Source organism: Epinephelus lanceolatus, chromosome 23 (genome assembly GCF_041903045.1).
Source record: "Epinephelus lanceolatus isolate andai-2023 chromosome 23, ASM4190304v1, whole genome shotgun sequence".
Classification (NCBI taxonomy): domain Eukaryota; kingdom Metazoa; phylum Chordata; class Actinopteri; order Perciformes; family Serranidae; genus Epinephelus; species Epinephelus lanceolatus.
Window position 1 is genome coordinate 11,367,204 of NC_135756.1, and position 26,696 is coordinate 11,393,899.

Sequence of the window (26,696 nt, forward strand, 5' to 3'; positions counted from 1 at the left end):
AAGAGATCCCCCAGGACACTATCCATTGATTCTTCAGGAGCATGCCCAGACGTTGTTGGGAGTACATACAGGCACGTGGGGGCCAAACACACTACTGAGTCACATCATGAGTTGTCGTGATAAAATTGGCGTCACCAGCCCAAGATGGTGGCGGCCATTTCTGTTATATTTTGGCCTTATTTTTGTACAGTAGGGAGAAGTTGAGACGCTTTGTCCATCTTTTTACAGTCATTGGTCGTCACTGAAAATGGTCCCCCTCAGTGTTAAATACGTTATTACAGCCCTGCTTTAAATGGAATTAAGGAGCCTCGCCCAAAACATAAAAAACCCACAAGACATCTAGCTACAAAATGTTTTTTCTTTGATCTCATTTTCAAAAAAACCTTCAAACTAAAGCACAGGCACACACTGCTTAGTAAATTTAGTCATATTTTATTATATCTCACACTTTGATTCCATATTAGAAGTTATTCATCTGGATAGACTCGTACAGAAAAGGGTTCAACATCTTGTCATAGTCTCAAAATGACTTGAGAGAAAGAAGTACGACCTCCACCTCCACCTCCACCTCCACCTTACACCTCTGGGCCCAGGAATGTGACCTGATGACAGGGCAGGAGAGTGCAATGAGTCCTTTTGGAGTAACAGTCTGTATTTCAGTTTGGTAACAAACACTCAGGACCTTCAGCTCGACCTGGAAACACCTGAAGTAACAGCAAATAACAAAGGAGGCATGTTCACAAATATCATATTGCCGCATGACACTCAACACTGTCCTACTTTGTTTAAAAAAAAAAAAAAAAGATGTTCAAGAAATTCAACACTTTGGGAAATGGGCTGGTTAGTTTTCTAGCGAAGAGTTGGCTAGCTTAAGAGATTGACACCACCCTCATGTTTGTCCAATGGATGTATAAAGAGACCTGGATACAGTGTTGGAGGCAAGACTCTGTTCCATCCTATAAAAGTCACTCAGTGGTGCATGAAGCCAAAAAGGCTGAACTGCCGCTTGTAACCTGGATGATCGCCACTGCTTCCCCATCGCTGGGCCAAATGAGCAAGTGCACTAAAGATTTCCAACATTCAAGCCAGCTACTTCAGCTTAGCGCTCTGCTAACTTGAATGGGAATACAATGACTTAATCTTGTGGCTCTTCTAGGGTTTCCAAATGTTACTATGAACATATGGATAGTGTAACAAGTCATTTCATGGGGGTTGTAACACAAAGATTCTCAGTCATCCAGGTCATGGTAATCTTTATTGCTTCTTCAGCTCCCTTGGATGAGAGGGGAATACATCTTCAAGAAACTTAAACAAGTCTGGCTGCCTACAACATAGCACTTAAGATCACTCAAAAAAATGTATCCACTGATTTACAGGCATTTCTTTTCCAACGTAAGTCTTTGGGAAATTGTCTTTTGGGCCCAATGGCATCATGTGATGGACTCAGAAGTTGTACTTCAAGTTGGCTTCAAAGTGCAGCGCACTTCCTGGGGGCTTGATTTCTCTGACTCTGTTAGTCAGTTAGCTTAGCCTAATGTTTGTGAGGTTAGCACAAATGCAAACATCCCCTTACTAGCACCTCTAAGGCATACCAATTAAAAGATTATATCAAGCTTGCTTAATATGTACAAAACCTGACGTGTAAGACCCCCAATTCAGTGTTTTAATTTAGCAAGCTATAGGCCAGACTACTCAACACATTCTCACTCCGACCTCGTCACATATCAATGTTTGGTCATGGACCTTCCATGTCCAGATATGACGTGGGAGGTACCCTGGGTGTGTTGGTTATTGATGTTCTGGGACGCTGTGTCAAGTTCTGCCTGTTACATGCATTGTCTTCTTTCAAAATAAACGTGTTACGTCAGTACAACAACGCGAATTGACTTTTTTTCCCTCCAATAACTAATGCACGTGGTTTAGGCAACAAAAACCCATGGTTAGGTTTAGACCACAGAAATGGTTGAGACCAGGACCCCAGGAAAGCCGCTTAGCCTTGCAGCAAATCTCTCCCAGTGGCCACTCGCAGTATTGCAGCCAAAAAATCCCCTGCAGCCCAATTTTTTTTCCCCTTACACCACAATTGTAAAAGACACAATTAGTATTTTACTGTTCTCTCATCTTCTAAAATGATATACAGATACACAGCATTACTCTCTCCCAGAAAGCGAATGAGCATATTTCCCAAAATGTCTATTTTTTTGCTTTAAATGTGTCGAACATTTTCAGTGTAAGTCAGACTCACTACTCGTGTTTAACTACCTATTTTAGTGTGAGACTGAAGAATGACAGGCAACAAAAAGATTCAAAGAGTCAAACCTACCCAGCTTCAATTCATGTTCAGTTTAACTTTTTTACTCCCTGTTAGTACTCCACAATACTGTCAGATTACACAATACTGTATGGCACACACTAATAATGGACCAATAGCTTGACATTTCAAAGTGTACATTTCAAAGTCAAGACAAAGTACAGGGACCTAATCAACATAGAGCTATACACAGATTATAGACTTGTTACAATTGATGTTTTCTCCTGCTTAGTATCTTTTTTTTCACCTCTAATAACTACCTTTGATTCTATCACATCAAACATTTATTTATAACAAAACAGCACTGTTTTTCTGTTGGTTTATCCAGTCAGTCATTTTTGTCAGTCCTCACTTCGCTCTCCTTTAAATCAAAGGTCAAAGAGTGTCAAAGCCAAATTCCTTCGCAGGGAGTTTGTTGACTTGATAAATAAGAAGATCTGACAGCTTTGACCTCGAGTCTGTTAAGTCCTTATTTGTGTCGGTCAAAGTCTGTATAATTTGTTTTGATTTAATTCGATTTGAGCAGCCGTCGCTCCATGGTGTGTATCCCGGGGCTGAATTACCACACTAAGAGTCTTTTTCGTTTTTTTTTTTTTTTCTTCTTTTTTTCAGCTGAACCATTGCAGCCCTCCTCACATCCACACGGACAAACATTTCAGTTTGAACAGCTTGGGTAAGATGATACAGTGACATACCAACACAGGTTAACTTTGAGAACGTCTTTTTGACAATTCATCCTGCAGTTTGAGATGAATGAGACGGCTATTTTACAGGGGTGGAGCTTTCAGAGAGGACGAACGGCATCCTGGTGTCCACCAAGGTTGTGTGGCCTCTTTCAGACCTCCTCCTCTTCCTCCTCCTCTTTGATCTGTTCTTTCCCTTCACATCAGCTCTGCATCCCAGCCACAGGTCGGACCAGGAGAGGGAAGCTGGATCCTGAAGTAACATCACGTTTAGGCAGCAAAACCTGCAGGCAAGAGGAAAAATAATGTATAATCCGCAGCAATACATGTAATTTAGAACAGTGGATGTAGATCAGTTATTCCCTCTGGTTTGCACTGTATTTAATTGATACAGATGATTTTTCCCGTGCATTTGATTGAAGATCCTAGTAGGTGGGAGCTTCATAATGTTCCCACTCACACATCATCCAATTATTGTGCAAATGAACTTACATGCTTTTAAAAAAGAAACACACCCTCGTGCTTTTAAACAGCAATTATTCACTTAAAATGCAAAAGCATCTCTAATTCAGATTCATGAGCACAGCAGCAGCTGGAAGGCACTTGTAAATAAAGAACAAATCAATTTTGATGTGCTGAATCCACCACTGTTTTAAGTGATTATGATTAGCGTAGTATTATTATTATTATTTAATTTCAGTATTTTACGCACTGATTTATGTTAAAAAAATGCTATGAAAAAAATAAACAATTCATTACGTGATGACGACGTTTATCAGATGATGAATGTCATAATTGTGATTAGTGCCACTTCTGATAATTATATTGATGTTGCTTGAGGAGCATTTAGTCACCGTAAATATGTTCTGGTGTTGCAACCAAGTTTTGTTCAAACCCACAGAACTTTATTTAAAACTCTAGTGACGATTCAAAGGCACGATCAGGATGAACACCTAACGCAAATAGCTAATCAGCCAATCATGTGGCAGCAACTCAATGCATTTAGGCACGTTGGCATGGTCAAGACGACCTGCTGAAGTTCATACCGAGCACCAGAATGTAGAAGAAAGGTGATTTGAGTGACTTTGAACGTGGCATGGTTGTTGGTGCCATAATTTAAAGCTGGGGTAGGCAGAAATCTGGAAAAGGGAAAAAGCAGCAGAATTTAAAAATACACCCTCCTCCTGCAGCTCCCCGCTCTCTGTCCTCAGCCCCTCCCACCAGACGACCACAGGCATATGCACGTGCTTCGTACAGTAACCCAGTGTTTTCCATGTACTGATTTATTTAATCTAATTGTACTGTAGAGTTGTGCACAATGCCTTCACTCTTCTCCTCATCCCGCTCTTTCTCTTTGTTAATCAGACCACAAATGAGCAGCTGGGGAGACGGACCTTTGGTCGGCAGCTAAATTCAGCCGGCATAAAGCCCCCAGCACTGGGTGTCCCAGCAGGCTGGCGACCAGCAGCAGTGACAGCCCCCAGGACTAACTTGTGTCACAGCAGCAACAGAAAGTTTGCTGATCCAGGGCTGTCGGGTCCCTCGCAGCTGGGGTTTACACTGGCTGGATTTAAGTTGCAAGGTGCTCTATAGTGGCAGGGAGTGAGGCGGAGGACACACTGTGATTCAAAGCTCTAGATAACGTTAGCTACTGTACATAAAAGTGAACGTGAAGCCGCAGCCTTGAGTGTTGGGCTCTGGTAAGCAGAAGGTTAAACTGTTACTATTTTCTTTCCATCTCTTAAACTTCGATACTGGCACATGTTTTACTGTGTTTATTGTCAGACTGTCTTTCCGATAACTCCCATCTTCTTTTTTGGGTTGCTTTGCAGAGTTGACAGTTGTTGCCAATGCTGGAATAGCAACTTTCTCTGCAGGACTCTCAGCGATTGAATCAGACTTTGAACTGAAGAGACGTACATCTGCATTTAAAGAACAGCCTGAACACCCTCTCTTGTCATGTCAAAGCCTAGATTTTCTAAATCCTGAAAACAGAGCCAAGAGGAGGTGCAGTGGTCTGGTTTTCCCTCAGACCACATGAATTATAATATGCTCTAAGTTATTATGAAATGAAACCACCTACCCCATCTTTAAACAGCAATATCTGCTAGCGTTTGCTAACATTAGCCACCATATGCTACATGTCTTATCAGACTAAGTAAAGCCTTTACCAGTGAAACCCCTGAGAGTATTGAAATGAGGAGAGGGAGGTTTTATTGCTCATGAATCTAACATTTCGCTTGTTTTTCAAAAGTTACATAGTCTCCTAAATGTATTTTCTCTATCAGCACATTGGAGTTTTTGAGTGTTGTGCTCTATATAAATGATAACTGACTCTGATTTTTGCTTATTTAGTCGTGAACATTTTGTGTTTTAGAAATTACATGTTTTCAAGGTGGTTAAAAGGAAATGGGGAAAAAGGAAAACTGGACATTAATTCAGATTCAGATTCAGATTCAGAATACTTTATTAATCCCCGGGGGGAAATTGTTTTTGTTCCAGTGCTCCGCGCAAAGTAGAAATAGAAATACAGCATGAATGGAAACAAGAGATAAAGATGAAGATATAAATAAGATACTAAAATAGACAATGAAATAAGTAAAATAAAATATTAAAGTAGACATTAAAATAAAATAAAATAAAATAAAATAAAATATTAAAGTAGACAATAAAATAAAATAAATAATAAAATAGTAAAGTAGACAATCTGAAATATATACAATATACAATGAAATGGTTGTAGCGTTATAAATGAAATAAGAATGAGTAATTATATTGTGTGTTTTGTTTTATATTAAGGGGATAAAGTGGCTTGTAATGGGAGAAATTTTAAGAAAACACATGATTATTGCTTGAAAGGTTCAGTGATAGCTTATCCTCCTGAGACCCTGAACTTTTGTTTGGTATGCATTTTTAATTTTTCCTAGCTATTGGGATCAGTAGGGCCCAATATGTATAAAAAACTAAACATTGTCAACAATAATAAAGTCCCAGTGTCCTCAAATGAGTACTTCCTATCTAGCAGCATCTTATCTTCTTACTGTTGCTAAAATTGGTCAAATTTGTTGCCATATCAAACTACAAAAGTTATTAATCATAGACAAGTTTCAGCCATAAAATGTGATCAGGTTTTGAACCTTGTCCACTTTTGTGTCGGGATCAGCTGCAGACTGACTTGGCAGAGATGGCTGCCATCTTGTTCTTACATGGATTAGTGTATTGTGCTCTTACTATCATTAGATGGGACAAAAAAGGACGAGGACAACAGGTCTAAGACAAGCAGAATGAAGTATAAGGTCCAGTAAACCCAAAATGTGATGTCCTCATATGAGGTCTCAGGAGGATTTGATTTATGTTTCTGATTTCTATTTGTTGCTATAAACAACATTACACTTAAATATAATCCTTACCTGTGTGTGTGTGTGCTTTACCATTATCAGATATTATATGGCGTTGTTGCCGCTCTCTGTGGGGACAAAAAGAGAGACACCAGTTCAGTATAAAGAGGATTGCTCTGACATCGTTTTAACCAGCAGGTGGCAGTGCTACATCACTTTTTCCTCCTCTACAGGCTGCATGAATTTGAACACCTCTGGACAGGTGTCACTATCCATCCTCCTGAGTGACAAGATAAGACAGCATCCAATTTAAACTTCATCTGCTGGGTGATGAATCCCCAACTTTTCACTTTGATTCTCATATTTCATGTACATCTGCCTCTCTTCCTCTTCCTCAGCTCATTATCCTCTCTCTGTCTTGCCCTTCCCTCTCCGGTCTCTCGGTTGATAATGGCTTCTTCCTCCCAGTCTTTTTGCTTATATGAGCTAACAGGCGACTGTGTCCCGGCTGATAGGGTGGCTGTGATTCATTTAGACAGGCTGGCAGCAAGCTGTGTAAACAGCCATTAGTAATTCATGACTCTGTCCAGCATCCCCAGGCTTCAATTAACCCTTGCTATCGGTGCATTCTTCCTCTCAGTCACCCATCTTTCTCTCCGTGTGCGTCTCTCCTCTCATCTCCGGCCTTCTTCATCTGTATTCTCCTCCTCTTCCTGCCTCCTTCCTCGCTGTTTAAATCATTCTCGTTGGGTCCGAGTGCAGTTGTCACCTCACCCCAATCAGGACAGAAAAATCTCACTGGTAACAGAAGCAAGCAGGTGGTGTACAACATTCATCTAATGTATGAAAATGAATAAGCTGAGCATGGGAAATTATGCAAGGAGGAGTTTTTTTGCTGCTGGTGGGATGTGGAATCAGATCTTTGATGTGTGCCGTCTCATTAATGTACTGAGGTTTAATGGTAAAGCCAATTAAGCTCAAAAACGTAGCAGAGATGTGGATACGAGTCACAGATCTAATGTATTCAGACTTGTAGCTCACTTTGACTTTGCTTGGACTCGAGCCTCACGATGCTCCTCAAGCCAAAAGTGGAATAGATCTCAGACACAGAGCAGATATTCAGGCCAGCGTCCAAATGGATTTTTTAATAAGTTTAGTGGCACTTGCTTTGTTTTGTTTTGAAAATAGCCTGAATCTCATTTCAGGTGTAATTGCACTACAGCTTTTATTATGTTGTCGTGCACCGAACTGTCTCTGTTAAAGTGCTCCGTGAATTAACATGAAATGGGTTTTGAGATGTACAAAGTGTACTATTACTCTTCTGGAGTTTCCATTTCGAAAGGGCGACAAATCTAGTGAAGAATGTGTTATGACTTTTAGAGGACTTGCCTGTTTTAATTTGGGACTTCAGTGCCAAGACTGCGGCTGAAACAATTAGTTGAATCATTTAGTCCTTTGGCCCGTGACCCTTTAAGGCAAAGCAGCGTTTACTTGTGACCCCTCATCACAGACTGCAGCTATCTACGAGTTACGAGCAGATCAAACAAAGAGCAACGTTCCCCTTTCAGACTTATGCAACTGAAAATTTTAGATAAGTGAATCCAAATTTGTGGGTCGTGGTCCAAAAATGTATCATGGGTCCACTCTGAGTGGACCAGAAGTGACTTGCAGACGTGTCAAGTTTGTAAAAAACACACTTTACTTTGAAGTACAGTGAATATCTGGCACAGAACCTTTATTTTCGAGTGCTGTTTCCTGCTGTAGAGTGAGTGAGTCACAGACAGCTACTTGACAGAGACAGCAAACTAGCTCTACTGAATGGCCAAACACAATTATGACGCTGAATGTGTTAAACTGTGTGGACCTTGAACTAATGAGGAAGGAGAAATCTGGACCCTGTGGCTGGACCAGTTGGGAACCACTGTTTTATCTCTGCCAGCTGTAAGCCTGGAGGGGATTGTGCATTTGGTCATGTGTGTAAATGTCTGTCCACAGCTAATCTTGCAAACTATTGGACCAACCAGCCTCATATTTTGTAAGACAGTATGCTCAAGGACTTCTTGTGCTTGCGGTGATTTACAATTGTTGAAAAACCTGTTTTATTGACTCCTTCATATTGTCACTCACTGCTGACTCCTCTTCATTTTAACCAGCCAGTAGGAGCCGTAAGTTTTCCGGAAATCCGCTCAGCTAAAAACATTTAGGCTTCGCCGTGGCTCAAAAACTGACATCCATACAAAGGTTTTCTCTCATTTTGAACCAGAGCACCTACAACTTAATTTTAAACCAATATGTTATGATCATTTCAAGTTAGGTATGATATGAGATGATTAGGTCAATTGCTTTCATTATCTTTGGCACCATCAGTGCCACCTGGCGGAGCTATGCCAGGTTTTGGCTGCCATGGCTGTGACCTGGTTTTGTTTCGTCTGGCGCATGCTGTGATTCCACACCACGAGTGTTTCAGAAGTGGAGGGTTTTTGTAGACTTGCAGATTTTGTTGATTTGGTCTTGATATTCATGCTTCTATCCTCAGTAGGCAGTTAAATTGTTTCTTTATCTGTTATGTTTTAATCATGTTTATTGCTGTTATTTACTTTCTTGTGCTGTGGCTTACAGGCAAAGTTAGTACTGTTAAAACTCCAGTTATGAGTGACATGGATTAAAGATTTGTGCCTGTGTTTTAGCTATTAAAAATACATTAATCCTCATAATAATATCATATCTTTATTTTACATCGAGTGCCTGTTAACTGGAGAACTCGATCTGCTTCATGAAACGCCCTGCAGCTCTGTCAAAAATAGACGAGGTGTGTATTTCATTAGCCTCTAGGATGCTTCTGAAACATGCATTGGCTGGAATTACAACAATTCTGTAAAGACGCAGCGACCACTTTGCAGTCTGGTGGAGATCTGCACTCGACTGAGAGCACTTCTCTAGTTTACCAATAACAAGCAAATATTAGGTACGTTCTTCCTCAGTTTGTGCAAGACATGGACTTTTGCAATTTAAAATCTTGCATAGACTCCACTTATAAAATAAGCTCAGGAACATGTATCCAAATATTAGTCCAGTGTGCAACAATGGGCAACCATTGTGTACAATCACCTGCCTCACTAGCCTTTATGTTCTGGCACTGCCCAGGAGTCACAATATATTGGCAAAATATTTCTCAGTTGCTACCAGATAGGACCAGATAGTCCTGGATAGACCTGAAGATTCTGATCCACTGACCGCACTCTTTGGTATTTAAGGTTCTGATCTTGTGTTAACCAGCTCCCAACATATATGTTAGTATTTGTAACCTTACTAGCACGCATCATTTGGTGGTGGAAGGTTAAATTCTCCTTAGCAGGGTGTGAAAACAAATCCTACCAGATCTGGCAACCCTTTATAGACCACTTAAAGAAAGATGCGCTAAGTTCTTCCCCAAACTAGCCCAGTTTGAATGACACAAAACACTGCCAAATTTTATTTATTTATTTAAAAATATTTGTCTATTTATTTTCTTTTTTATCGTAATGATATATACGATACATTTTATCTGTAAATATTATATTTTTATATATTATAATATTATATTTATGACAAATCACCCTTTAGAGTATTTTTGATTTTTGACTTCTGGAATATTTTATATATTTTCGTATCAGAAATTCTGTTTTCCCTTTTATACTATTGCCACTGTTTGTTTAATTTCAAAATCCCCAATTAAAAGTATTGAAAAAAAGCAAATTTTAAGCAAAATGCATGTGACTTGTTTAGCAAAAATGTTTTTGGTTTTGTTTTTTTCCTCTATATCCAGTCTTTGTAATTTAATCATGGCCCTTCAGATGGATCTAGTTATCCGCTGACGGGTCCTGACCCCAAGGAAAGTTAGTAGTCAATTAAAAGAAAACGAAAACAGCAGCTATTTAAATAATAAATTGGTCATTTTAAGTAATTTATTAAGTAATTTGATAAGCATTTACCATTATTCTTGAAATCCTTGAAAAATTGTGAACTTGAGTGAAAAAAATCAAGGCCTTTAAAATGTTTGATAACAGACATTAATAGATATGGGTTATTAAAGGTGCTTGAATTTATATATTTTATGCAACGATAGCAGATATTATCAAAAGAGCTTCAATTTCTGTCACTGTAACACAACACAACTGAGAAGAACTCATTCTTTCTGTCTGTGAGCTTCTGTAAATCCTGCTGGATCTCACTATGTAACTTCTCATCGCTGTAACACTAATTAATCTTGAGCCCTGTCCCAAACTGTGCCATGTAGGGTCCTTGAATTTGAGGGAGCTTGGCCTGGAAAGTCCTGGAATTTGAATCATCGCGGCTTTTCTGGGTCTGTCTAATTTAAGGCTGTCAGAAGTATTAATACTTGACAACATGATCTCTGTTAATTACACATTTAATAGTAGTGAATGTATCAAAGCTAAAAAAACGAACAGATCTACAATCAGATTTGCATCCCAAGGCTGGAAAGATGAAACGACAGGAAAGAAAATCTACTGGTCCTCAACCTGTGGCTGTTACAGCCTTCTCTCCAGCAACAAAGCCGCCACGTGACTGAAGTCGAGGAGTAACTCTTTCTGTATCAGCGCTGTGTGCAGGTTGCTCATTAAAAATAAAATTTCCCATTCTGTGTGCCAAGAACTTTTTTGTCTTTTTGCCATGGTACTGAAAGAGGTATCATTTTTTTATACTATTTTTTATTGAAGTTAAAATTCTGTATCATGACGACCTTAATCTGAGAGCATTTGCAGGATGTTTCTGTGAGTCTGACCATGAAAACGGCCTCAGATCAGAGCACAAAGTATGTGCACTGTTGTTTCTCCTCTCCCTGACCAACTGCATTATTCCAGAACCTGCAGCCTAACACACACATGGCCTGTGTGTGCCCACTGAGCCATGACAGCATTATCCTCTTACTGTCTCCCAGCAGCTCCTCAGACATCAGACTGTCCTGACGGTTCCCCAGCACGAAGGCCAGAAAGGAGAGGATGAGGGCGTCCATGATGCCCATGATAGCCAGGATGTAGGCCCAGCGCACCGAGCAAGCTCCCAGCGTGTACTTGTCCGTCTGCTCGCCACACATCCGCTTCACCTCGTCGCTGTCCCAGCCGTCCGGGTAGATCATGCAGCCCAGAATCAGACATGTGCCTGGATCAGGAGGAGAGAAAGACGGGTTAGTTGGCTACTACGAGAGGACTCATGTTGGATTTGGGATACTCTGTGAACCTAGAAAAATGAAGTAGTCAATAAAATGTAAATTCATGGAGGAGATATTAGCAGAGGGTCTGTATCTTGAGTTATGAGCAGGTGAACTCTGCAGAGAAACAGGGTGAAATATATTTTATAAGGAAAAAAGAAATAAGGCAGTATGAGAAGAGGAGGTGACAGCAGTGCAGAAATGGGACAGGGAGGTGAGGAAGGAGGCAGAAACAGAGAGAATATGTTACAACATGTCACAGCACCATGTGGCGAGTCGCACTGCCTTCATTAGCCGTCTGCTGCACGGCTGACAATGACAGACTGAGCTGTTAGAGAGCAGAGTCATCTAACAACACTTCTGCTGCCAGTAGGGAACTGTTGTCACATTCACACACTCACACACAGTCAGCTGAGGCAATCAGATGATTTACAGGTCTGAGAGGTCCGTATTTATTTATTGACGACGCTGCCAAAAGCTAAGTCTGAATGTCAGAGGTTTTGTTTTAATTTCCGTCTCAGCGAGGGCCAATTTTAATTTTAGATAATGAGAGTGAGGACGTTTTTGGGAAGGCAGGAGAAGTTGGATGATTGAGGGCTGGGACTTCAGGATAACGTCCAGCACTGCCTGGCAGGAGAGATATTGTATCTTAATGGGACCTTTCTGGTTAAATAAAGGATAAATAAGAAGCTTTAGGGTTAGTGTTTGAGGGAGGTAAGAGGGGCTTTTATTGGGAGGTTTCCCTCTAAAGGCCCAGACACACAAAACCAACTTTCCCTGTCCCTTACCCTTCTCTCACTCATACTCAAAATGATTTAAAGTAGAGGTTACAACTGCACTTTGTATACGATGTGATCTGAGGGGCTGCCAAGTTGTAATATATTGTGGGAGTCGGCCCTTTAAGATATATCTTAGATCATGTAGCCACATACTGAAGGTAGGAACTGTTGTTTCTTTCCATGACATAAGTAGAAGGTTTTGATGTTGTAATGATACAGATAAGTTGTTGCTGTGCTGTGGTAAGTTGTCCCAATATTTCAGATACACCCAGAATGATTAATATAGGTTCTGGTTCTGGTGAAATATTAATAATGTCTGAGACGATGAAGATATCGGACCAAAAAAGATGCAATCTGAGGGCATAATACAAAGCTATGAAAAAGAGTTGCCTCTGAGGAATGAATCATCATAAGTGGGTGTTACGTTTGGATATATTTTGTGTATTTTTACCACAAATACCCTTGGGTGTGCGCTTACACACTGGGGGCATGGAGTATAAAAGAAGTTTCTTTACTTAGTCGACCAGCTATCAGAAACAGAACAGAAATTCACAAAACTTTATTTAAATTATAGTGAAGATCCCAAAGTTTCCAAAGATATCTAGAATATTTCCTCGAACATTTTGATGGAATCACACAGCCATAAAAAACATGAAGTCTTGGGTATGAATATTTCAACGCCATAATGCTTCAATGATGAACTGGAACGAGCCGATAAAGAAGATACATGATAAAGTTAAACACTGTGGAACATGATTTTGTTTTTAAACTTTAAAACCACGAATGAGGGAGTATAAAGTTTGATTTACAGATGTTTTTAAACTGAAAGTTGGGTGAAAAGAAAAAAAACCTCAAGTGAAGTTCAAGTACTTTTAATTTGTACTTAAAGGGTTACTTCAGTATTTTTCAGCCTGGACCATGTTTTTGTGTCTAAGTGAATAATTGGAACAATAATATTTGAAACTGGTCCTGTTTTTTAAGATCTGTCAGCATTGGGTACTTTTACTTTAAATATTTATGTACATAAGTAACATTTTCAATGCAGGACTTTTACTTGTAACAGAGTATTTTCATGCTGTGGCATTAGTGCTTCTACTTAAGTAAACGATCTGATTAATTCCTCCACCACTGCTTGCAAAATTATCTTTAAAACTGTCAAACATTATATGTGTACATTTCAAACTGGATCAATTATTTATCTCTCACTGTTGACTACTGCACATATTTTTTCAGAAATAATGTCCTGTAGGGTACATCAGAAGGAGAAGAGGGAGCGTCACTGCATTCACGTGTCTCACAAGTACGGAAACTCAAGTGTGTGTGTGTGTGTGTGTGTGTGTGTACTTGTGTATGCTACATAGTGAGGACCATATAACACAGTGAGGACATTTCTGCAAAGTGGGGACATTTTGTCCGGTCCTCAGTTTTTCAAAGGCCTGCTTGAGGGTTAAGACGTTTAGGTTGGGGCTAAAACGCAGCACTCTGAAAACAGCGCTCCGAGGGACACGGGCTCTTGATGAGTGGTAGTATGGGAATACTTAAAAATGTCCTTTTATGAGTCCCAATAGAGGTTGGAAGAGGCACATGAACATAAAATCTGAGTGTACCGAGCCACTGCACATGTGGGGTAATGGGAAATTTGTCATTTATTAACGCTGCTCCCATCCCCCAGGGTCTCTGAAGAAATTACCTGCCGATGAGATTTATGAGATGAATAAATAGATAAATAGATCCATGAATACATCAATTAAAAAAAATTAATCGATCATTAAGTAGGTTTAATAATAAATCAGCTGAACTAGGGCAAAAAGACCTGATAATAAGTGTTGAATCGAGTGAAAGAAACTGATATAATGATGCATGTGTGGAGTTACAATAGGTTAAAAAACAGAGGTCAAGTGTTTAAAAATATAAAACAGACAAAGGTAAGTGCTTGTTAAAAAGAGTAGGTGCTTAAAAGGTGAAAAAACTTAATTTCAAACAATCCATATACACATAAGAGATATTAGAGTTCAAATAAAGTTGTGCATCAATGTATTTATATCAGTTAAAAGTATTGTAATTCAAGTCAGTAGTTATATGATCGTTTGGGTAAGGGCTGAGGGAATTCATTATGTCAATGAAGGTCCTCACAAAATTAGAAGTACAAGAATGTGTGTGTGTGTAAGGTTAGCACACTAAGGTGAGCAGCCAGAAGATTAAGTAAACGGATAATCTCCGGAAATGTCAGGGACTTGTGTCCCTCCTTCCCTCCGCTTTCCCTCTTTCTTATCTCCCCCTCCCCCCTTGCGCTCTCTTTGTGGCCGCCATAATGAGAAAAGATAGCGAGAGGAGCAGCGGTGAGACGGAGACCTTTATACACAGTCCATAACAGAGACGGAGGATGAGCTGAGACCACACAGGTGTCTGGGTCATGTCTGTTTTCCTGTTAGTCATGAGTTAAACACGACCAGCCGTCCCTCTCACAGTTGTACCAATAAAAGCAGCAACAAGCTACTGTAATAATAACCTGCATTGATGCGAAAGCACTCTAATCCATATCCGACGCCTACATTTCCCAGGAGGCTCTGAGTCTATTGACTTTCCTGCAGCCTTCCTGAGTTTGGAGATCAATGTTCTCAGAGCAAATCCAAAAGAAAAAAACTGTTTAAAGCAGCAGTGAGTTTCTTTATGTTATTTTTATTAGACACATCAGTTCCCTGTTTGGTGCATAACGGAGAGAAAGAGCTTATCAGATATGTAAGTTGTCGTCTTGAACATATCATAAATCAGATCCCAGTGATTAGCGTTAATATTTTCCAGTTCCTTTTTAAACTCAGCCCGTGATCGCACAGCAACAACAACTGAGAGTCCAAATTTGCACACCATGCCAAACACCTCGCCACCAAAACAAAGCTTGAAAGAAAACAACCGAGAGAGTAATGTGTGAAATTCAACAAGTACGAGGATAATTTCTGAGATACTGGTGCGTCTCCAGGACTGATTAGTTTGTTTATTATACAACAGTTATTCTTCCTGCGGTCCACATGAAAATATAGTCAGCGACAATACAAATCAAACACACAGCTCACAGTCTTACACCAACGATGACAATAATATACAAAAGCATTACCACATTAGATACAACATGAGGAGACAGACAAAAGTGGTATAAGCAGAGCTGTCTTTCCTAACATTGATATAGTCAGTGTCTCATCATAAATGGGGGTATAGTGAGGGAACAGAGTGAGAGGGGAAAACGGTCCTTTAAGTACTTGAAGGTACGTACGTATTTCAAACTCACATAAGAGACGCTTTTACTTTTTTTTTTTTTTAATAGATATGATTAATGAAACTTTAGCAGTGGTTAAACAATCTAACACTGTTTGGTTAAAGCGTTAGATCGCTTTTTGTTTAACTAGAAACAACCCTAAAGTCGCTATCGCCAAACCCACCAGCCTCCATTTAAATAAACGGACATTTTAGCGTGTTGTTGTCGGCTCACCCATTTTCCCCGATAAGGGTGGTGGACTTGTGGTTAAGCTGTGAGGGTGTGACGTATGCTTCATGTGTATATGGAGGGAAGCAGCTCTCTCGCAGTGTCGTGATGAAGACGGCAGGCGGCACAGAGTGATGATAGTCAGCAGAATTAAATGTCTAGATAAGCTCAGGGCTACTGTTCAACCTCACAGGAAGGCCATGTTTGTTGTTTGCAGGACTTTGACTTTAACCTTTGCTGCACAGTATTATTAGTTTTACTTAAGGAAAAAGTTTTGAGTAGCTACATCTTCTACAGCTGCCAGCAGCCTACCAACATTATCAGTTAGAGAAAGGGTGAAAATAAAGCAAGGCAGTTTGTTTGGGGCCCCAGGCCCCCAAAACACTAAATCCATCCCCGTTTTTATCAATATTTCCCTCCAAAGTCTGACTAAAACTTAAACAAAGCACTCTAGCCCCTTTTACACTCCCAGATTTTCAGTGAATGTTGGGCCATTTTGCCGGCAAGCTGCGAGCGTTTAGACACACAGAGCCGGATTGGCGAGTTGATCCGAGGTGCCCAATTTTCTGCCTCGTAAGGTAGTCATATTGGCGGAACCCTTTTGGTTTAAGCAGACCGAGGCGGTTTTCTGCTACACGAGGGGCTGTTGAAGACTTGTGGGAGGAGTTGTTGATGACGCCGCACATGCGACCCACTGGTGGTGGATAAACAGGAAACAGATGATAGCAGGAATTAGCGAGCAGCTAGTAGCAAGAGGGAAACACAAACCTGACAGACACTGTAAAGATGAGCAACTGGGGAGACAAGGAATTGCGCGCCCTCCTTGCATTCGCAAATGAAGAGGCCATTAACCATCAAATGACAGGAACACTGAAGAACGGGCCGACTTATGAGAGAATCGCCAAAGGACTGACCAGCCGCAGCTTCCCTCCCACGTCACTGTTTACGTCACACACGTTTTGTTACTTGCTCACGCCCCTCATTGCCCCGAAAAAGGTGCATTCTGTGTAAACAAAAGTAGGTAGGCGGCATTTTGCTGCACTCCCCGATTTTGTTTTTATACTGCCAATGCTGAAGAAGACTGATTGGGCTTTCCTGCAAATTTGCACAATTCCTGTTTAAAAAGGGCTTCAGTCCAAGTCTAACGAGTCACTTTCCATCGCTGATCATTTGACTAATCTGCTCTGATCGCTGATCAGCTGTGTGATCAGCGATCAGTGTAGTCCACAAATGTGTTGGGTTTTTGTCAGTTGCTGAAAATAGTAAAATAAATCCATCGGGCTCAGTTACTTGGGTTTGGACTGAAATTTGCGGCCTGAGACACATCTGGCACACACACAGGCAGGTGTTGTGAAAAGAAAACAAGTGTTTCTCTGCATTTACAGTATTAATTCTTTAACCAGCAGTTGTATGTTGAATGTTTAATAAAACATAGGACACAGAGTGGTAAGGATCATGTGCTACAGACTGTGTGCACCTCCTGAATGCATTATGACCAACACAATGATTACCAGGGGTCTCATTTATAAAACAATGTGTAGGATCCATACTAAACATGTTCGCACTGACAAAAGCCAAAGAGTATTTGACAATTTCTAAAAACAGGCTTCCACCTCACCATGTGTGTCGCCAATTTCCCGTCTCCAAAATGTTTGTAAGCATGGGTCAAAGTTTCTCTTCTCAAGTCTGTTTTTATAGATTACAACTTTTGCGTGGGAAGTGGCGTACGCCTCTTTCAGGCCATACAAAATATTTTTAAATGAGACCTCTGGTCCGTTCACAGTGAGGTGGATGAATGTGTTTTTAACATCCTTTTTGTCACTTGCTTGCAAGCACTTTAAAGTGTATTGATTTGTTTGAAAGGCACTCTATAAATACATTTTGATGGATGGATTGATTGATTGATTACATGCTAAAATAAGATACGTGCTAAGTATCAGCAAATTAACATATTAATGTTTAGCTCAAAGCAACATTAGCATCAGAGAGCTCTCAGTCTCTTTTAGATTGATCATTAACTAAGCATTAACTAGTTTTATCATCATCAGATCCCAGTCACAATATGATCACAATGAGATTTAGAGCATAACTTTGCACACGGTGCTGAACACCATGGCACTACAACAAAGCTCGAAACAAAGCACCTGAGGGTGTAATCTCTGAAATTCACAAGAGGACATTTGGTGTTTCTGTGCAGACAGTGAAAAACTGTCAACAAAGTATTTCGGTACGTTTATAGGACTGTTTGATACCACCACTATCGCATTTAGTGCAGTTCTAACAAACCTTTAAACCCACAGGTTTATGCATGTCCTTTAAAGTGTAAATGCGGCTGCTTAAAATGTGTCGCGTCTTTAATTTCTGACTCTTCTGATCTTCAGGAAATGTTTTTTCATGTTCACAAAACGCTAAACTTTCACCATGTCTTCCATGGTATATTAGTGTGGATTTCCTTTTATTCATATTAGAGGATTTGGTACAGTGCACACGGTTCTCTCCTGTGTAAACAACCTGCTCCTGCAGGCTTTGCAGCTGTAATATTAATAGAATGAGTTGAACTGCACGTTGTCTCAACGGCAAATCTTAAATCTCCCACGGAGCTCGAGTCGAAGAGAAATACAGATGATCAAAGAGACACCCAGTTTGTCTTTCTGACTCTCATCTGACTGTTTTAAAATGCCCATTTCCGTGCTGTGGTGGATCAGCCTTAAGCTTCCTGTAGCTGCAGGTTTGATGCCACCAAAGCTGAAGTGCAGCCCTCGCTCTTTGCATGCTGTTGCATAAAAGGACTAAAGGATTGTCATTCTTCTCACCGACTGATCTCATCATCATACATTTATCCTCAAAACCTAAACGCTTCCTGCAAAAACACTTTTTTTCTGTTTTCCAAAATGTTCTGAATCTAATCTTTCAGCTTCACAGACGTGTATTTTTTTTCTCCTGTTATCAGCAAAGCTAAAAAAGCTCAAACAGAAATCGTCTCTATCCCCAAACTGCATCCAAATGTCTCTAAAGTGGGCCGAGGGCAATCTTTTATCTTTGGCAGCACTGTTTTGTTTTCAGGCTTGTACAGAAACATTGTGTAGCCACAAACAATCCTCCAAATGGCATGCAGCTACAGTGTAACATGCAGTAACAACAGGGGTAAGCCAAAGGGGTCAGGCTCTTCATCTCCTGATGAATAAATTCTCTTCATCTCAACATCCCTGCAGCCACAGCAGCCTGCACACAATCCTCACCATAAATAATGAAAGATATTATGAAAGCATCCAACGAGGAATCATGTCAGCCGATTTCGACACTTTAAATGAGTGATGTTTTAAACCTGCACAACCTGCGAAGCTCAGGGTAACACTCGGACTCATAGGGAGAAAACAGATGAGCGATATGGGTTCAACGCTCCAAATGATTTAGGTCGAGGAAAAAAAACAAGCTCACAAGCTGTTCAGAAATGTTAAAAAACAGGCTTCTTAACTGAAGGTTTCATTCAGCATGGTAGTACTCCAACTCTGCAGGAGGTGGGTAGTAATGAGCTGAAGTTCAGCCTTGGACGACTGGGAAAGGCTTTTCATCACAGAGGGAAGAGGAGGTCAATTACTAAGCAACGCTACATCGCACTTTTTTATCTCTTTCTCGTTACTAGAGAGACTCCAGGCATGTTTTGCTCTTTGGTTGAGTCAGTATTGAAGAGATGAAATGTTCTGGATTCCTCGAGAGTAATGAATTGGTTTGGTTTTAATGCAAATAGCGAAACGTTTGACTGTTCAAGTTGGTTTAGAGAAAGAGAAAACTAGTGATGAAGGCTGATTGAAACCAATTCAAAAATTTATTTATCATTGAAATAGTAAATTAAAGGGTAACTTAGGTATTTTTCAACCTGGGCCGTATTCCCTTGTGTTTTTATGTCTAAATTACTAATGGGAACAACATGGCCCCGCCCCTTTGTGATGGTCCGACAAGCTGTCAGACTAAGCATGGAGCCCACACTGTAACTAACTGCACTCCCTTAAGAAATATGATCATATGTTTGGAAAAATGAACCAGTGATTCCAGAGAGAAGCAGACAGAGGGGTCTACAGTCTGTGTTTGAAGGATATATCCAGGATGTCAAACTGACTCAGCAGCAACAACAGGTTAAAAAGACAAAGATAGTTAGAAGCTAAAGCCGAACTATAGGCTACAGATCACAGTGTAAAAGTGAACCACCACATCACTGCTGATCGCCACACAAGACAATGAATATAAAGGAGAAACTTTGCTGATATTGAACCAGCTGTGTGGCATCACAGTGTGTGCAGATGAACAGTGTTTGCACACTGCGATGCCACACAGCTGGTTGAATATCAGCTTCCCTTCACTGGTTCCTGTACAGCAGGGTCGGTCTTTGTTTCACTGTTATACTCATCAAAAAGCAAAAGCAGCATGTATATACATTCAGTAGGCTATATCTTCAGTAGCTAGCTAGCTAACCCTACACTTTTCAGGGTTTGATTTTGGTTTTGGAACAGGGAAGAAACGTATATCTTTTTCCAACCTCTCCAGGTAACGAGTATCATTAATACACGACGTGCCCCAGGCACAACATTTAGCTCCAAATCCACAAAACCAGCCTGAAAATGAAGGAAATCTGAAACAACTGCATTAGAGTCAATGGAGGTCTGAGTTGGCCCGATGATAGGTTATGATTGGCCAGTCTGCGTCCGAAGGCGGGACTTAGTGAAGGGTCAATTAGTGCCAAATACCTGCATCTGGTAGGACTGTCTTATACAGATTGATGAGGCGGCCACCCAACCAGGCAAGAGTGTTTCAGACGACTACCAATGAGGTGGGGGGCTTAAGCAAAGAAATTGTGGAAATAAATAGGTCAAGGTGTGTCAGACCAAGAAGAATAGCATGAGGGGACGACAGCGAGGCAAGACGATACAGTGTTGGAAACGGCATGGCAGTCGGCAGTCTATTCAGGGGTGGTCGCAGAGGAGCAACCAGCTGCCACAGCACTTTGGTGCATCATAACTATCAAGCAGAGTTGAGAGCTCTGCCTGATTAAGCGAGTATCCCCCAACTTGACTTGGGTGTAAGTAGGTAATGGCCCTCTGGACAAGTGACTGCCAGCTGTCTCTTATAACAGGTTGCCTGTGAACGGTGTCGCGGCGCCATATTGGTCGGACCAGTTTTAAAAACTGTTGCTCCCATTGGACACAAAAAGAAGGGAAAAGAGGGTCCAGTTTGAAAAATATCACAGTCACCTTTTAATAGGCTAGAAAGCAGAATTCAATAGCACTCTGGATTAAAATCTGTCATGCATTACCCAACAGGGATGCCATGGTGTACTGGAGTACACTTCTACATCACTGCAGTCAGCAAGACCAAAATTTTTAGGGGTCTAAAACTGCTCTCTGTAATTTTTTGGCTAAAAATACCAAACATTTGCCTGTCGATCGCGGCAAAATAACCTTGAGTTGGACATTTTTAGAACTGTGTAATGTTTTATGGACAAAAAACTACAACTAGAAAGAAATTATCTTTTCACGTGGAGGTCAGAAGTCGTGCAGAATGAGTTCGCCTTTAAAAAGTTTCTCAAACATCCCCTTAACAGTTTTGGATGCCCTTGATTTCTCTCTTAACACGTACACACACACACACACACACACGCACACGCTAAACACTCACTTCCTCTCTTCTTAAAGGCCTCCCAGCTGACAGCTGTTGGCAGTGACACCAGGGACAATCAGAGTAGGAGGAGGTGTCATAATCTAGACCTCTGTGTCCAATCGCCACATGCTATTACACACACACACACACACACACACACGAAGCCACTCATTATGGTGCATTTCACAGGCCCAGCTGTAGCTGTCTACTCTGTGTGATTCATGTTGCTTTAAACATCATGGTTATTAAGACATTGTGAGTGCATGTGCAGGTGTGTTTCTTTCTGTGCATGCGTGGTGGCGTGCCGGAGATACAGAGGGCTCATACTGTATGCACCGAGCATCGGCATCAAGGTGGACCGCGGCAAATTATATTAATGGGAGTTAATTGGGGCAGAAACTGGCAGATGCAAGAAGGTATGAGGACAAAATCTCTCTCTCCACCCCCCCTACCCTGATCCCTTCTGCTCCACAGAGGACTGTGAGTGTGTGTGTGTGTGTGTGTGTGTGTGTGTGTGTGTTGGGAGATAAGGCAGAGGAAAGGCAGCATGATTTGCAACACAAATCCGTTGGTATACGCCCCATCCTCATTAACACCTCTTGTATTAGGTCCACTGATTCACAGGGTCCGTCTGTGCTATCAACCGCTGGCTCAGCAGATTAGTGGGCTGCTCTGATGTCACCGCACTTGTTTCACAAACTCATATGTTGCATGATACACATACACACACACACACACACAAAGAGAAACTAGAAGGGCACCCAGAGAGCGCAGACCTCTGCCAAGGCCAAATGCCCTAACTCACAATGTTAATGAAAGGGAAAAACATCCAGGTTGTATCTGCCCCGTTATCTGCTCCAAAATTTAATGGGTTCTTCCTTCACGTTGACGTAATATAGCAAACAAGCCGGGGCGTCGGTGGCGTTGTGGGTGGTGCCGGCGCCCCATGTACAGAGGCATTGCCTCGCTGCAGCGGCCATGGGTTCGGGTCCGGCTTGCGGCCCTTTGCTGCATGTCGGTCCCCACTCTCTCTGTCTCCCCATTTCACTCTCTGTCCTGTCAATAAAGGCAAAAAGCCCATAAAAATAATCTTTAACAAAACAAAAAAAACAAGCCATATTAGCCCCGCAAGCTAATGCATGCTAACTACACAAACAACAGATCAAAAAAAAACATTTTTTGCCAACACTATATCAAACAAAAGCCAGAGACTGTATTGTATTAAATTACTCTGAGCTGTAAATTCACCACTTCTAAACAGAAGGTAGAGGATAACGTTATCTCAGAATCCGACCGGGCAAAGCCTCTCTTCCTCCAGGCAGCTGTCTCCATCTCACTCAGACTCACCTTGGGTCTGGGTCTGCAGCTGCCTGTAACAGAGAGCAGCGTGAAAGTGAGGAGCGCTCCCTCTGCAGCTAAATCTGGGGTCTTAATGTCCCCAGAGGTACTCTGCAAACTGACAACACAACAAAATAAAAGTGACTACGTAACTTGAAGGAATCTCAGTTGCCTGAAGGGTCTTTGACTTATGATTCAAATAGACTTTTTGGGGGGCAGCCCTAGAAAAAACAGGTAAGACAGGGCTAGTAATTGGTATACAGATGGTCATTTCTTGCATGAAGTATTCCTTTAACGTACAGTGTGCACCACAAAGCATGAGTTAGTTAGTTAGAGAGGCAAGATGAAAGTCAGAGTCTGAGTAACTGACTGCACACTCAGCCCATTAAAATCTATATGATCAGGAATCTTTTATGAACGTTGGCATGAGCAACATGCTTTGTTCAGCACTTCATTAGGCTCATGAAGAGATGCAACGAGCCAACTGTAATTTATAATGTTACCCATGTGTGTTCATAAAAAATGTAGATAATGATTACAGGAAAAAACATTAAACTATCCCTGCACTGTGAGCAAACATCATGTAAAAAACACTCAGGAGCAAAACACAACTATCTATAACAAAGCTGTTAACTACAAAACAAAAGAAATCAATTAAAGGTCCAGTGTGGGGGATATTTTGGCAGAAATGGAATATAATATAATAAGTATGTTTTCTCTAGTGTGTAATCACCTGAAAATAAGAATCGCTGTGTTTTTATTACCTTAGAATGAGCCGTTTATAGATATAGGGAGCGTGTTTTCGCGCCAGCCTTCATAGCTAGCAGACCCCTGACAAAAGAATACTGAAGGAATCCTAACCGGGAGCTTGCGCTTGGTACATGGGAGAATTTCAGCTGGTTACGATCTGTAATCTTCACTACTTTTCTAGAAAACAAGCTAATATGGCCACTTTATTAGGTACACCTATTCAACTGCTTGTTAACGCGAATACCTAATCAGCAACTCAGTGCATCTAAGCATGTAGACATGGTGAGGATGACCTGCTGAAGTTCAAACCGAGCATCAGAATGGAGAAGAAAGGTGATTTAAGGGACTTTGAACGTGGCATGGTTTGTTGGTGCCAGACAGGCTGATCTGAGTGTTTCAGAACCTGCTGATCTGCTGGGATTTTCACGCACAACCATCTCTAGGGTTTACAGAGGATGGTCCCAAAAAGAGAAAATATCCAGTGAGCAGCAGTTCTCTGGGTGAAAATGCCTTGTTGATGCCAGAGGTCAGAGGAGAATGGCCAGACTGGTTCAAGATGATAGAAAGGCAACAGTAAGTCAAATAACCACTGGTTACAGCCAAGGTCTGCAGAAGACCATCTCTGAACCAACAACACGTCCAACCTTGAAGCAGATGGGCTACAGCAGCAGAAGACCACACCAGGTGCCACTCCTGTCAGCTAACAACAGGAAACTGAGGCTACAGTTCACACAGGCTCACCAAAACTGAACAATAGAAGATTGGAAAAACGTTGCCTGGTCTGATGAGTCTGGATTTCTGCTGCCACATTCAGATGGTAGGGTCAGAATTTGGCGTCATGGATCCATCCTGCCTTGTATCAACGGTTCAGGCTGCTGGTGGTGGTGTAATGGTGTGGGGGATATATTCTTGGCACACTTTGGGCCCCTTAGTACCAACTGAGCACGGTTTAAGCACCACAGCCTACCTGAGTATTGTTGCTGACCGTGTCCATCCCTTTATGACCACAGTGTACCCATCGTCTAATGGCTACTTCCAGCAGGATAACGCACCATGTCACAAAGCTCAGATCATCTCAAACTGGTTTCTTGAACATGACAATGAGTTCACTGTACTCCAATGGCCTCCACAGTCACCAGAGCTCAATCCAATAGAGCACCTTTGGGATGTGGTGGAACGGGAGATTCACATCATGGATGTGCAGCCGGCAAATCTGCGGCAACTGTGTGATGCTATCATGTCAATATGGACCAAAATCTCTGAGGAATGTTTCCAGCACCTTATTGAATCTGTGCTATGAAGAATGACGGCAGTTCTGAAGGCAAAAGGGGTCCAACCTGGTACTAACAAGGTGTACCTAATAAAGTGGCCAGTGAGAGTATGTATTACTGAGAAAGATTCCTGAAAATAATGTAATTACAAGGACACTTGCTTCACTTTTCAGTCATGCAGAGGGTCTAAAAATACTGAAACAGTCCTCAGCTGTAACTACAGCTCTTGTTCCCACACTACATTTGCATAACACAAAACCTAATAAAAAAATACTATCAATATTTTATATATGCATGCTCCAGTATTGAACATACCAATCTACCAACAAGTCTGGCTATCACTGTGAGCACTGCAAAGACACAAAACACAGAGGATAAGAATATCTAATTCAATTCAGAGTCTAGCTAAACTTCCCCGCTAACACTGTAGTCCTCACAAGGAGCTGTCCACGCACCGCAGTGCTGAAACGACACTTTTCAGCTGCTCCATTCTGCACTACACAGCCTCAACAATTCGCTGTGATTTAGACGCTGACTGGGGTCACTCTGGGCCGCTCTGTATGCATGCCAGCACTCAGGATGAAACAAAAGACTTTCCCCTCTCCACCTCCTACAACAACCATGTTTCTGTTGTCACGGTGGATGATGACACAGAGGGAGAAGGGGAAGGAGAGGTGAGGATGATAAAGCACAGCCTGAAGATGAAGAGACAAGAAAGAGAAAGACAAGAATAAAGACAGGAAATGAGGAAAAAATAGTAGAGGAGAGAGGCGCTTGATCGGTGCAGCTCAGGCTTAAAAATAACATGAGTGGCTGCATGGTGTTTGCTTGTAAGGAAGGTAGAGACAACGACGGCAAGATGAGGATGATGATGAGGATGAGATAGGAATCATTAGGTGTCAGGACAGAATCTGATCGTTATTGATATCACGATACGTGTGTCATTTACGTGTCATTTTCAGGTGTGGATTTAAAATGAACGCTGTTCGGCAGGAACACGGGTTACTTGATTGGAATCCCAATGCACCTCATTTGAGACATGAAGGGAATGAAAGTGGCTGTTTAAAAATGCAGCGCCAGACAGACCACGCTCCTTCATCAGATCAGAGAACGGCACACAGACAGAGAGACCACACTTCAAAGACATAAAGCGGACTGGCTTTCAAGTCAAGAGTCGGAGTTTAAAAAAAAAAAAAAAATCCTGGCTAATCCACTCTTTATTTTACTCGCGAGGATGACCTCGGCCATTAGGCTGTCCTCATTCAATTTATTGGAAAGCAAAATAAAATTTAACTCTGTGTCAAAGACAAGCTAGTTTGGGGATGGTCCCTGGAGGGGGGAGTGCCGTAAAATTGATTGAGGATCAAATTTACAATCTAATCATCTCTGAAGGGAGAGGGAAGCAGCGCGGGTCTGTAGTGAGCGCAGGCCAAACAGAAGAGTTATTATATTATTACTGCTTTATCATTTATCAAAAGGAAAAAACAGCTGACCTTGGTTCAAGGATATACACACCTTTATTTAAACCTAATGTAATAGAGGAAACGCAGCAGAGGCTAATTGACAGTCCTTAGTTACTGTTGCTACACCTCGCCTTGCTAAGGTTGCTACGCTTTCTGTTCTTGAGGTTTACAATCGTCACAAAGACAGTTATCATTTAAAATTCATAGTACTTTTTTGTTCACAAAGGGTTCTTGATTTTAGGCAAAAGTAGGCTGCTCATTTCTAGCCAGTGAATGTCAATTTTGCCGCTGCTCTATCGATACACGCTACCTATCAACATGCTACTTAGCGGTTCTGCACATTTTTACAGTAAACATGGAGTGAGTAGTGGTGCAAAGACAATGATTCTGTAGTATAAGCATTATTTTATAGAACGAATCTTAA

General features: G+C 41.3%; 1 protein-coding gene across 2 annotated transcripts in view; it reads right to left on the bottom strand.

Moving 5' to 3' along the window:
* Nucleotides 1–416: 416 nt before the first annotated feature.
* Nucleotides 417–26,696, bottom strand: part of lhfpl3 (LHFPL tetraspan subfamily member 3) — a 72,962-nt gene continuing 46,682 nt past the window's right edge. Inside the window, exons 2-4 of one of the 2 annotated variants that reach the window (XM_033615183.2) lie at nucleotides 11,262–11,492; nucleotides 6,405–6,460; nucleotides 417–3,278 (exon numbers count right to left, since the gene is read on the bottom strand). In XM_033615183.2, coding sequence (XP_033471074.1) covers nucleotides 6,438–6,460; nucleotides 11,262–11,492 — 254 coding nt within the window. In that variant the 3' untranslated portion in view covers nucleotides 417–3,278; nucleotides 6,405–6,437. Of the gene's footprint in view, nucleotides 3,280–6,404; nucleotides 6,461–11,261; nucleotides 11,493–26,696 lie in introns of both variants that reach the window. The other variant, XM_078165294.1, reaches the window with a different exon arrangement.